We start from the raw sequence: 14676 nt of genomic DNA on the forward strand, positions 1-14676 counted from the left end.
ACCTCTCTCAGCTCTCACAGAATTGAAGAGAGTTAGAGCCTGTTCTGGATTGGGCTTTGACTTCAGTGAATACTGTAAGAACGTTGATCTTCTATCCAAATCACTCAAGCATTCTCCTTATCAAAGATAAGGCCATTTTGCTTTCTTATCACTTGTGTGTTCACTGAAGTAGCACTTTTAATTTCAAGAACTTTTCCCTTGCATTCATGGGTTGGCTAACTGTGGCAAGAAGCCTAGATTTTAGCTTATCTTGGCTTTCAACATGCCTTCCTCATTAAGTTTAATCATTTCTGGCTTCTGACTTCAAGTGAGAGACATGCAACTCTTCCTTTCACTTGAAAACTCAAGAGGCCACTGTAGGCCTAATTTCAATAGTGTTGTGTATCAGAGAATAGGGATGTCTGAGGAGTGGAAGAGAAACGGGAACAGCCAGTAGGTAGAGCAGTCAGAACACACACATTGATAAATTAAGCTTGCCATCTTACATGGGTGTGGTTTGTGGCACCCACAACAGTTACAAAGGTAGTGTCAAAAATCACTGATCACACAGATTACCATAACACACATAATAATAATGAACAAATTTGAAATATTGCAGGAATTGCCAAAATGTGACAGAGACACAACATGAGCACCTTATGTCAGAAAAATGGTGCTGGTAGACTTGCTTGATGCAGGGTTGTGGAGCTTTCCATTTGTAAAAAATGTAATATATATGAAGCACAACAAAACAAGGCATGCCTATATATGCATGCCTTTGTGTACATGTAAGTACACATATATTTAACTCCAGTGACTGGTTCCCCACCCTTTAAGAATCATTAATAAAAGAAAAACTAGAGCCCACAGAGATGGGGAATGGAATCTTAGACTCACGAGGTAGGCTAGAGGACACCATACCTTGCATGCCACATAGGGAATTTGATCTTCATTCTAAAAGTAATGGGAAGCCTTTGAATGAACACTGAAACAGTGGAAAGATGATGAATAGTTTTTCAGCAGTGGATGATCAGACTTGTGCTTTGAGAAGACAACCATGGCTGCAGTTTGTAGACCAAGACTGGAAGGAAGCAAGAGTAAAAATAAGGAAACAAGTTGGGAAGCTGCTGAAATAGTCCACATAAGAAATAATGGCAGCATGAATTAGGGAGTAGCAATGAAGATGAGAAAAACTAAAAAAAATTAAAAGGTATTTAGGAGGACAGACTGACCACTAACAATCATGTTTATAGTCCTCTGGAAACATCACGCTGTTTCATTTTTTGTTGCCTTTAGAATAACCTGCCTTCATTCTTCCAACATACCCTTGATTTTCTAATTTCTATAAGTAGTGAATGTTGTACTAGTTCCCTAGGGCTGCTGTAATAAAATACCAAAACTTGGGTGGCTTAAACAACAGCAATTTATTGTTTCTCAGTTCTGGAGGCTAAAAGTCTGAAATCAAGCTGTTGGTTGACAGGACCAGGCTCCCTCTGAAAGCTTTCTTACTTCTTCCTACCTTCGGATGACCTACAGGCAATATTTGGCTGGCAGCTATATAACTTCAGTTCCTGACTTGTCATGAGCATTTTCCTTGTGTCTCTGTATTAACATGGCCATTTTAAGAAGACACCAGTCATTGAAATGCAGCCCACCCTACTCCAGTATGACCTCATCTCAACCACATCTGCAACAACCCTATTTCTAAACAAGGCCACATTCTGAGGTACCAGGAGTTAGAACCTTAGCATCTCTTTTTGGCAGGGGCATAATTCAACCCACAAACAAATGCCTATATAAAAAAACTGCAGTAGTAGTAGACAGTAAAATGTGAAGTCTCCCTCTCTATCCCCAAGCCTAAGCCAATTAATACAGGGTATTCAACTGGCCACAGACACTAGTTCAGGATTGACTGTGTGAATGAATGTGGGGCAGTAAGACATGAGGTAAGATTTTCCTTTGGAGAAGAAGGTTCCTCACTTTTCTATAATGCTCTCTTCTAGATGGAGTGGTGTACAGACGTGTATCCTGGAAGTGTTGCAGCCCTTCCATACGTGGGGGGGCAACTTTAGGAGGACACTGACAATCTCCTTAATATCCTGCTAAGCTGCTGAATCAAACTGACTCAAGCTTGAATGCTTTCCACTGGTTACAACGAAGCTTATATGTCTCTCATGTGTAAATTTGTTTTGAGTTGGGTTTTCTTTCAGTGTAATTCCTAATGAATAAAGGATATTAGGCATTGTACAATCATCATCTTCCCATTGCTTCAGTGTTCAGAGTAATTTCTCATTTTAGGAATTAAAGAAAACATATCCTTCCACAATGACTATTTACATAAGACATGAACAATAACCTAAATGGTAAAATGTAAAAGATCAAGTTCATGTATCTTTTCATTTTCCATTCATCACCCAGGGGAGGCTGGGTGTGTGGTTCATGCCTGTATTCCCAGCTAAAATCCCAACACTTTGGGAGGCAGAAGTGGGCAGATCACTTGAGTCCAGGAGTTCCAGACCAGCCTGGGCAGCATAGTGAAACCCTGTCTCTACAAAACAACACAAAACTCTCTCTCTCTCTCTCTCTCTATATATATATATATGTATATATATGTATATATCTCTCTCTATATATATATATACATATGTATGTATATATACATATATATATACATATGTATGTATATATATATATACATATGTATGTATATATACATATATATATATATATATATATACACACATATATATATATACACACACACACACACACACACACACACACACACACAATCAAAAATTAGCCAGGCATGGTGGTGTGTACCCATGGTCCCAGCTACTCGAGGGTGCTGAAGTGGGAAGATTGCTTGAACTCAGGAGGTGGAGGCTACAGTGAGCCGAGACTATGCCACTGCACTGCAGCCTGGGAAACAGTGAGACCCTGTCTAAAAAAAAAACACAAAAAAAACCTAGGGAGTTTTTAAACTGATGCCAAGGCTCAAGGCAAAACCTCCCTAAACCATATAGATCAAAATCTTTCTTTGAGGTGGGGCTTAAGATCAGAAAAACATTTTAAGAAGCCCTTGGGTGATTCTTATATACAATGGTGGCTGAGAATTATTAGTGTGGAGCAGCAGTTCTCAAACTTGAGTGTGTATCAGAATAACCTAGAGGGCTTGTTAAGATAGATTACCACGTCCAATTCTGTTTCTGATTTAGGAGGTTTGGGATAGCGCCCAACAATTAGCATTTCTAATAAATTCTCAGATGTCACTGATGCTATTCCTTCCAGGACCACATTTTGAGAACCACTGATGTAGAGAAAGAAAAGTGACTGAACTGGAAACTCAAAAGGCTACCCCAAGTCTCTCAAAGGCAAAATAATTCATTACCTCACAACCATTAGGATGGCCAGTATCAAAACAACAGAAAATAATAAGTGTTGGGAAGGACACAGAGAAATTGGAATCCTTGTACACTGTTTGTGGGAATGTAAAATAGTGTAGTTATTATAAAAAATAGTACAGAGGTTTCTCAAAAAATTAATAAAATTACCATATGATCTAGCAATCTCACTTCTGTGTATATATCAAAAAAAACTGAAAATAGAATCTCAAAAAGTTATTTGCACACCCATGTTTATTGCAGTATTATTCATAATAGCCAAGAAGTGGAAGCAACCCAAATGTCTATCAACAGATGAACAGATAAACAAAATGTGATATATATATATATATATATATATATATATATATATATATACACACACGCAATGGAATACTATGCAGCTTTAAACAGAAAGAAATACTGTCACAAGCTATGATACTAATAAAACTCAGGGACACTGTGCTAAGTAAAATAAGCCAGGTCCAAAAATATAAATGCTCTATGATTCCACTCATATGAAGTATCTAAAGTAGTTAAAATCACAGAAAGTAGAAAGGTGGTTGCCAAGACCTGGTGGAAAAGAAAGAGGGAATTAATGCTCTATGGGTATAGAGTTTCAGATGTGCAAGATGAAAAGTTCTAGAGATCTGCTATACAATAACATGAACATATTTAACACTATTGAACTATATGCTTAAAAATCGTTAGGACGGTAAATGTAATGTTTTTCAACCACACTAAATTAATAAATAGGGCAAAATAATTCAGGTAATCAATTTTTAAAAGTTATCTGCTTTAATGTACATGCTTACGTTATTTAAATTTTTACAACAAATTTTATTTCTAAAAAGCTTTAAATTAATTATTTTACGGTTCCCCAATATAATAAACCAATTTTTCAATCAAGAAAGACTTCAAAATCATGATTTAAATATTTCAGACCCCTTTCTGCTATTCAAAGTGCTTTGATTTGAACTTCTTTCTTTGTGTAGATATTTCTCTCTGAGATTCTCTCTGAATCATGAGGCAAAACACCATTATATTAAAATACCACTTCAATCTCACAACCACCCCCAACATGAATATCCTTAGCTTTTGTCAGAACCCCAAAGAGTCCTCTTACCAAAATTAAGTACTTCTGCTCTCAGATGGTATCCCTACTGGGTATAGAGCCCTATAAGGGTGCTGCATGGAACTTCAGTAAAACTTTGTATTAATTACCTCAGTGTCACCTACAACTCTGTACCATTGTCTCTTCCATTAAGACTGCAAGCTTTTTGAAAACCAAGAAGAGTATTAAATTTATCTATCTCTGGCACCTAGATGTGCATGAGAATATATTCAATGAAACCTCTATAGACATATGATTGAATGAAAGAAAGATCTCTATATTCCCTTCTACTTTATACACTATATTTACAAGAGGTGAAATTTTTTTTTTTTTTTTTTTTTTTTTTTTTGAGACAGAGTCTCACTCTGCTGCCAGGCGCCAGAGGTGAAATGTTTTCTATAGGCATATCACTTGGAATGATTAGAGTAGGCAAAGGATACAAATAGAAAACAGAATTCTACTTCCTTTTTTTCTCAAGTGCTGTAGTACTTACAGAGAATAAAAATGTAAGTTTTCCTGGCTAGACACCCTGCATCTTTCCCTGGAATCCCAAGCCCTCAACTGCAGTATTGCTAGCCACTGACAAACACTTCAGCTCAGGACCTAGACATGTCTCAAAGAGAAACTACAAAAAGGGCTATTTAGAGAACTAACATTTTCATTTTAAAAACCCCCAAAACATGAACCAGCAATGGTAATGCAATAATTCTGGAGACTGGTGGTTCTAACAAAGAAAACTGATAGGAAATAGGGAACAGACACACAGGTATTTAGACATAATTGGAGGGAAGTAGTCAAGAGATAACACTCAGCTGGAGCCATCAACCAATTCTAATAACTTGCTCATTACAGGACTTTGGATGATGTGGCCCACATTTTCCCTAACAATTCAATTATATTAACAGCTTTATACTTTTATAGAATTGTGTATTACGTGCAACTTTCCCTTTTTAACAATAAATAGATTTTGGTAACATAAAACTGTCAAGACATGGCAGTGTTTTATTACAAACTGACACAGAATAGCATGGTGGTGAAAGAGCAAAGTTTCTATAGCTAGACTGGATGATTAGAATCCTGGCTCTGTTCCTTAGCAGCTATATGACTTTGAATTATTATTTAACCTGTCTCGGTCTCAGTCTCTTTATCAATAAATAAAGATAGTTAATAGTATACATCTTATAACAGCATTGCCTAACATAACTTTCTGTGATTCTGGAAATGTTCTACTCTGCACTGACCAAATGGTAGCCACTAGCCTAATGTGGCTACCGAGCAGCTTAAATATGACTAGGATCAACTAAGGAACTAAATGTATAACCTTATTGTATTTTAATTGATTTAAATATAAATAGTCCTATGTGACTCATAGCTACTATCCTGGGAAGCAGTTTTATATGTTGTAAGGATCATATGGGCTACACATTCAGATCAATATCTGGCACACAATGATCAATAAATATTCATTATTGACATTACCCAGCATGCCATGGAAAATTGGTAAGAAAGTATGGGTTATAATTTTCTTTGACACTTTCCCTAAATCTTGTTGATAATTCTTTTCCCTACTACCTATATTTACTGGCTAATTCCCTTCTAGCTGGCACCGGCTTCAGGAAACACCTGACTAGCCTGCACACCAAGCCCTACCCACCCTTCCTGGGCTTAACACATGTGCTGTATGTTCAGTTTTTCTTAATATTTTGCAGACTATTAAGAACACATTTGGTCCTGGTCTCCTTCAGATTTTACCACCATCATCCCCTAAACCCATCCCACTCCCAGTGTACTTACTACTTTTACCAGAATCTTTCCAGTATTAAAGCATATTGATTTCCTATTGGAATAATTTGTAAGATGATTTTATTATTGCACTTGACATAACCAAATTACTTAGTCATTCTAAATCTTACCCATCTCATCAGGCTCACCAAAAAAAACCTACTAAAATTATCATCACGTTGTTTTTCAATGGAGGTTAGAATGAAGTTAGAAAGTGTTATCTTTCATTCCCTAGTATATACTAAAAGGCAACCACTCATGTTTTAGCACATATATGTTATCATTGAAAAGGTTATGCCAGGCGCAGTGTCTCACGCCTGTAATCCCAGCACTTTGGGAGGCTAAGGTGGGCGGATCACCTGAGATGAGGAGTTTAAGAGCAGCCTGGCCAACAAGGTGAAACCCTATCTCTACTAAAAATACAACAATTAGCCAGGCATGGTGGTGGGCACCTGTAATACCAGCTACTTGGGAGGCTAAGGCAGGAGAATAGATTGAACTCAAGAGAGTTCAATAAAATATGCTTGTAGATGCAAAAAGATAACTGAATCATGAAAGTGGTGACAATGCCATTTCTTCAACGTTGACTGTTCTAGTTTGTAGTAAGTTAAAAAAAAAATACTGGAGGACAAAATTTCACTTGTAAGTTATTTGGCATATCTGTATATTTTGGTTGCATTAATAATTGAAAAATAAGCAATATGCTAATTTTTAGTAAGTATCTTAATTCCCTACACATAAACTATTACAATTAAATCCTGTGTAGTTTGTTTTTTTCTAAGCAACCCTACTAACATGACTGTTCAGTTTTTTCATCACCTCTATTTTACAGTTTACTTCCTATATTTTATATTTGGTTGTTCTTTCAGAACATGTCATGGGGAGTTTTAACAGACAGCACATGACACATTATTCTTTCCCAATTTCCACAATTAATCCTGAACTTACTCCATTTCCATTTGCAGAAAGTCTGAAATATTTTCCATTGACACTTCATAGGGATAGAGCTGCAGAGTTCTATTTCACTTTGCAATGGATTACTAGAAATCCATTGGAGGTCCCCTATTACACGGACAATCATAAAAACCAAGACAAGAAACTAATAGCCTATATTCTCTAAAACCATGTGCATCACAAGATCATTAGGTATAAGCATTTCTAAGGCATGAGAGAATTAGCACTTCACAGCTACAAGCACAAGATGTCACTTTCTATAATCATCTTTATTTCTTTCAATTGAGATGGAAACCTGCATCTCACTTAAGGATTATAGAGCAAAAAGGATCAGGAACATTTATTTTGGCCTATATCCTTTTGTGTCTTTTTCTTTCTCCTGATGCTCTCTTATTAATCCAGAATTCTTATTTTTCAAAGAAAAGACTAGCTTAAATTTTTATCCCTTTGAAATGTATCTCACTGGACCCATTATAAATTACTTCTTAACTGAAGTGAATTTTCATTTATTTTTAAATTTCTCAGTCCCTAAGGAGTATCACATTCTTTACGTTACTTTAATCAGAATTTTATATTTTAACTTTGCCTAGAGTTGGAATTTCAGAGAGCTTAAAAGTATTTGCATTTTTTAATTTAAACAGTAGCCTGTGAGGTATACTTAGCTTCTTGAAAGAGATAACGATTTTCAGAAAAATGCCTTACAATTTTCACATTCTTTTAGAAAGCTGCCCGGAAATTGTATAATTTCCGGGCAGCTTTCTAATAACATTCAAATTGACAAGGGTTTTAAAAAACTTTAATTTTAATGGTCTCACCCAGAAAATCTGCCATTTAAATTTCTGTAGGAGAAATACTGATATTTACAGAAAATTGTGGATCCTGACCACCTTGCTTAATTCATCTTCTGAAGTATATTTTTACAGACTAGGTTTTACTAAGCAGAAAGCAAGAAAGAAATGAAGTTTTTAAAAGATTTAGACCAAAATACTATTATGCCATTTTGGTCTTCCCTTAAGTAATTCTAAGACAGGATTTCTCAGCCTCTGCATTACTGACGTTTTGGGCTGGATAATTCGTTGTTGTAGGGGGGCTGTCTTGTGCATAGTAGGATGTTTAGTAGAATCTCTGGTTTCCTCTATCTACTAGACGCCCATAGCACCCCTGTCTCACCCCTTCCTGACTCCACAACTTCTGACAAGCAAAAAAAAAAAAATCTCCAAACGTAGCCAAATGCCCCTTAGGGGTAGAGGAGAGGGACCTAAAAATGGCCCTAATTGAGAATCGCCTATGTTTATTTTATGCATCATCAAAACTAAAGATTGTACTACAGTAAGCCTCAGTGTTTATTTTTACAAAGGAGGCATGTAGCAAGTAGAACCAACATCTTATGTGATGGTGAAAACATATTTTAAACTATGATCAAATGGAGATTATAATTATAAATTACTCAGTTTCTGTGCAGCAAAGTCTGATTTCAATTGAACATCAGCTACTTTCAAAGTTATTTCTCTGTAAAGGGAACCACTCACTTTTAGGTTCGTTTGCAACATTTTCTTCTTTTCTCTCTGAAGTTTTTTTCTGTAGGGATAGATTTCCTCCCTTCTGTCTGATAAAGTAGCCGCGACGACACTACTCTTTCCTTTGCTCACTTCACAGCTCTGTACAAAATTGCTTTCATGTTTAGCTATGGCAGAAGAAAGAGAACTAAGGGTGACTAGTTCCTTTTCCAAAGCAAATGCCATATTATCAATTAGGAAATTCTCACTTCCTGATTTTAGATTTTTGAGGGAATACTTTATAGGAAGAATTCTGATGAGATTATGAAGGCACTGGAACATAACTGTTTGATTCCTAAAATTAAAAAAAAAAACATAATATTACAAAAGTTAGGACAGCACAAAGCACTCATTACAATATACTGCAGTAATCAATATTCATTTATAAAAACCATAATGATAAATAGAACCAATTATGCACGTGAGCATTGATAAAATTCAGACTACAGCAATCAGATATACATAACCCATATCAAGTCAATCAGATTGTTTCCAATTAAAATATTTTTTTGCTGAGTAATAAGGTCAATATATTATTTTTTAAAATTTTACTGTGGAGAAGAGGTAATGGGAAATCCAAAAATAATTACTAGGCACTAAAAAAAAAAACAAAAACAAACATAAAATTAAAACAGAGATCTTCAGTTTCTAAATGAAGCCAATACGTCCATTCACGCTAGGCCATGGCTCTGACATGTTTTTCAATAATACTGAACCCCACGTGCGGATCACAGTTGAACCATACATTGATCACACGCATACGTACTAACTTCTCTGTACTGATTACAATTTAATGTGCATTACCTGGAACAGACTATTAAAATCCCTTCAAATGGTGTTCTTTGTTTCCAGGTGAAAAGTGTCCCATAGAAACTTCCTGGCCTTTTACAAAAGTACACTTCAGGAAACTCTTCGATTACTTCACATTTCATATGTTCTAAGAGCCACACTTTCATTGAATTCAGGGCATAGCCAGGTGATGTGATTTGAAAACAACATTTGTGGAATGCTGCGAGAAGTGCAAAAAGATCTTCCACGTGCTCTGCAAAAGGAGTCACAAGCTCTATAATTTAACTCTGTCCATTATCAGATAAACAGAATTCTTAAAATTTTCTAATTCAATTAAATATATAATTTAAAAATACCAACAAAATTACCTATAGGTTTCTTCTTTGGAAATGTCAGTAGGTACTTCCCAGTTGAAAGATCTTCTAAACTTAAAACAACTCTGCCACACACAACATAATGATTTTTAGGGCAGTTAGCACTCTCTGTCTCCATAATTTGTAGCAGTACAGTGCAACAAAATTTGCTAAATGCTAAAAGTGGTGAAAGAGATGTTATGGCAGTAATTATATGTACACACTCTTTCTTAGATGGGTGTTCACAAACAAAGCTTTCCACTTTCTTGCTATCAGGGGTCAATTTGACCCTTTTTGCTTCCAATCCTATTTCACATGGCATCAAGTATGGTGCTGGGAAAGGTCTTGTACTCAACTTAATCACTCTATTTTGACACTTAAGAAGCCGAAATCCAGAGCCATGGGCTTGATTCATTAACAATGATAAAGTCGCATCATTCAGGGACCTGTAAAAAACCCAGATTTTGGTTTAATCTAAAAGCGCATTCTTTAAAATCAAATTGATAATTAAATGTCATATAAACAACAGTTTAAAAAAATGTTTATTATTTCCTTTCCTAGAAAACATAATTTCAAATGTAAAATATATCAGAAAGTTAAGATTAAAAGTCAAACACATTTTTAAAGGTCCTGTGATAACACTTCTCTTTAAAAAGGCAAGCAAAAACATTGTAAATATGCTAGGTTTTAGAAAACTAAAATTTTTAAGATAGAGGAATGGCATTAGGAATGATAATAAGAGAAATTAAAGTAAGAAAAAAGCTTTTTTTAAGATAAAGGAATGGCAAAATAATGCCAGGATTTTATTTTTGAGATAGGTCTTTTTTTTCTCCTCTTTCTAAACAAGAAAAAACTTACTTGCTATTTTTTAACAGTTTATTTAGGTAATACCTTAGAATGAAAATCACTCTAAACTAAAAATCATATTTTATGTTCCTCTAAATGAGTTGAATAAAATCTGCTTTTTCATTCAGAATATTGTTTATCCCTCAGGAATTCTTTCCATATCTACATTTATAATAATTTACAAACATATGCAGGCTTATTATAGTACATTCCAGCACTGTCAAGTCCAATTTATAGTCCTTATCTGGCTCATGATTTGAAAAAATATTTTAAAATTCAGACAAATGGGATATTTGACCATTTACTGGGGGAATAAATTTTTTAGGGTGTAATTATATATATATTTTAAGTTCTTACATTTTAGATACATACACTGGAATAGCTACAGATGAAATAATATAATGCCTTTGAGTGCTTCAAAATAATCAAGGGGCTGGAAGGTGAGGAGTGCATGGAGGTATAAATGAAACAAGATTAACAATTAGTTGATAAGTACTGGAGCAGAGTTATGGGCAGAAGGGTTCACCACACTATTCTCTTTGTACATTTGAAATTTTCTATATATAAAAACATTTTTAAGTAATTCTGCTTAGTATATGAAAAAAAAAAAGACAAGATGAAAAATATAAGAATAAAAATTACCAGGCAGATCTAAAAGAGAAAGAATAAAACTTATGACAATACAAATAATAATAAAACTTAGAAACTCAATGACTGGATTAAATAGCTGAATAGAAAGAATTTAAGGTAAAATTAGTGAAAAGAATACAGATAACTCTGCTCCAAGATGGCTGAACAGAACAACTCCGGCACACAACACCCACTGAGAGAGACATAGAAATCCAGAGATCTCCTAGCTCCAACCGAGGTACCAGGTGCATTTCAACAGGTCTGGTCCAACAGTGAGCAAAGTCCAGGCAGGGCAGACCAAGGTGGGGAGGGGTGCTGCTTCACCCAGAAAGTGCATCTGACTGGTGAGACAGAGGCTCCTCCTCTGGCACTCCAGTCCAGATACAGTGCTTCTCACAAAGCCTCAGCAATACACAGAACAGGGTATCTTTGCCAGTCAAGTGCCAGGAATTACAAGTGTGGACTTGAATAATAATCCAGGATGGTGCCCTGGATTGACGCACAGACCTAAAAAGACGCATAAGCCCAAAAGCCAGCCTGGAGAGCCTGTGGACCAAGCTATCACCCCCTCCCCTAACCCGGAGAGAGAGGGAGCTGTAAGCAGGAGGATGGATGGATGAAGCAGCTGGGTGGGCCCCTACCCCATGACTGGAGAGAGAGGAAGCTAAAAGGGGGAGACAGCTAAGTGTGGCTGGGTGGGTCCCTACCCTCCCCAACAAACTCCAGAGGGCTGAAGCTCTAACTCTAGTGGGTGGCACAGCCAGTGCCACAGTCTGAGATGAACCCTGAATGACCCAGCCCAGGGGAGGAAGGGCACAACCCACCATTAGAGGGGTGGGACTGGGCTACATGTTTTAACAAAAAACACAGGAAACCTATGTAGCAACGGGACTGCCTTCTTGACCACCCAGCAGTGCTGCCAGGTCAGTGAAAGAGGCAGGCCTAAACTCCCAGTGGAAACAAAAAAGAACAGGAAGCTTCCCTAGTAACCTGAAGGAGTCCCTAGAAACCCAGTAGTGCCTCAACAGGCAGACAATAGACCTCATCAAGCAGCTCCCCGAGACCACAGCCAGGTAAATCCACAAAACTGGGGAAAAAAACAGTGCAAAAAAGATGAAACCATCAAAGACCAGAAAACCTCTTCTCCTTCGAGGGATCACAACTCCTCAACAACACGGGAACACAACACGACTAAGAAAGAGTGCGACGAATTGACAGAAACAGGCTTCAGAAGGTGGATAACAAACTTTTCTGAGCTAAAGGAACACATCCTAACTCAATGCAAAGAAACCAAAAACCTTGAAAAAAGGTTAGACGAAATGCTAACTAGAATAACCAGCTTAGGGAAGAACATAAACAACTTGATGGAGTTGAAAAACACAACACGAGAACTACGTGAAGCAAACACAAGTTTTAATAGCCAAATCGATCAAGCAGAAGAAAGGATATCAGAGACTGAAGATCAACTCAGTGAAACAAAAAGAGAAGGCAAGACAAGAGAAATAAGAGTGAAAAGAAATGAACAAAGCCTCCAAGAAATATGAGATTATGTGAAAAGAACTAATCTATGCTTGATCGGTGTACCTGAATATGATGGGGAGAATGAATCCAAGCTGGAAAACATGCTCTAGGATATTATCCAAGAGAACTTCCCAAGCCTAGCAAGGCAGTCCAAATTTCAAATTCAAGAAATACAGAGAACTCCACAGAGATATTCCTCAAGAAGAGCAACCCCAAGGCACATAATCGCCAGACTCACCAAGGTTGAAATGAAGGAAAAAATGCTGAGGGCAGCCAGAGAGAAAGGTCAGGTCATTCACAGAGGAAAGCCAATCAGACTCACAGCAGATCTCTCCACAAAAATCCTACAAGCCAGAATAGAGAAGGGGCCAATATTCAACATCCTTAAAGAAAAGAACTTTCAATCCAGAATCTCATATCCAGCCAAACCAAGCTTTGTAAGTGAAGGAGAAATAAAATCCTTTTATTTAATTCTTTAATTTAGGACAAGCAATTACTAAGAGATTTCATCACCACCAGACCTGCCCTACAAGAGCTCCTGAAAGAAACATTAAGCACTGAAAGGAAATAGTACCAGTCACTGCAAAAGAAAACCAGTTGGCAAAGACCAAAAATGCATTGAAGAAAATGAGTCAACAAGCAGGAAAGAAAACCAGCCACTAACAAAATGGCAGGATGAAATATCCACACAACAATATTATCCTTGAATGTAAATGGCCTAAACACCCCAATCAAAAGACACAGACTGGTAAACTGGATACAAAGTCAAGACCCATCAGTGTGCTGTATTCAGGAAACCCATGTCACATACAAAGACACACATAGACTCAAAATAAAGGAATGGAAGAAGATTTACCAAGCAAATGGAGAACAAAAAAAAACCAGGGGTTGCAATCCTAATCTCTGATAAAATGGACTTCAAACCAACAAAGATCAAGAGAGACAAAGAAGGACACTAGATAATGGTAAAAGAATCAATCCAACAGGAAGAGCTAACTATCCTAAATATATATGCCCCCAAGATAGGCGCACCCAGATACATAACACAAGTCCTTAACAACCTAAAATGAGATTTAGACTCCCACACAATAATAGTGAGAGACTTCAACACTCCACTGTCAATATTTGACAGATCAATGAGACAGAAAATTAACAAGGACATCCAGGACTTGAATGCAGAGCTGGACCAAGCAGACCTAACAGACATATACAGAATGCTCCACCCCAAATCCACAGAATATATGTTGTTTTCAGCAACACGTTACACTTACTCTAAAATTGAGCACATCATTGGAAGCAAATCACTCCTCAGCAAATGCAAAAAAACGGAAATCATAACAAACAGTCTATCAGACCACAGTGCAATCAGACTAGAACTCAGGATTAAGAAACACACTCAAACCTGCACAACCACTTGGAAACTGAACAACTTGCTTCTGAGTGTCAAGTGGATAAACAATGAAATGAAGGCAGAAATAAAGAGGTTCTTCGAAAGCAATCAGAATGAAGACACAACTTACCAGAATCCCTGGGACTTTAAAGCAGTGTCAAGAGGAAGATTTATAGCAATAAATGCCCATGAGGAGCAAGGAAAGATCTAAAAAAGAAACCTTATCATCAAAATTGAAAGAGTTAGAGGAGGAAGATTAAAAAAACTCAAAAGCTACCAGAACACAAGAAATAACTGAGATCAGAGCAGAACCGGAGGAGACAGAGACACAAAAAACCCTTCAAAAAATCAATAAATCCAGGATCTGGTTTTTTAAAAA

At 36.7% G+C, this 14676-nt stretch overlaps 1 protein-coding gene across 2 annotated transcripts in view; it reads right to left on the minus strand.

Moving 5' to 3' along the window:
- Positions 1-809: 809 nt before the first annotated feature.
- FANCB (FA complementation group B) overlaps positions 810-14676 on the minus strand; it is a 41164-nt gene continuing 27297 nt past the window's right edge. The window contains exons 7-10 of one of the 2 annotated variants that reach the window (XM_074391593.1): positions 9926-10356; positions 9573-9810; positions 8742-9063; positions 810-1060 (exon numbers count right to left, since the gene is read on the minus strand). In XM_074391593.1, the coding sequence (XP_074247694.1) occupies positions 1010-1060; positions 8742-9063; positions 9573-9810; positions 9926-10356 (1042 nt within the window). In that variant the 3' untranslated portion in view covers positions 810-1009. Of the gene's footprint in view, positions 1061-3717; positions 9064-9572; positions 9811-9925; positions 10357-14676 lie in introns of those variants that run through there. The other variant, XM_074391592.1, reaches the window with a different exon arrangement.

The sequence above is a fragment of the Saimiri boliviensis genome, chromosome X (genome assembly GCF_048565385.1).
Source record: "Saimiri boliviensis isolate mSaiBol1 chromosome X, mSaiBol1.pri, whole genome shotgun sequence".
NCBI classification, from domain to species: Eukaryota; Metazoa; Chordata; class Mammalia; order Primates; family Cebidae; genus Saimiri; species Saimiri boliviensis.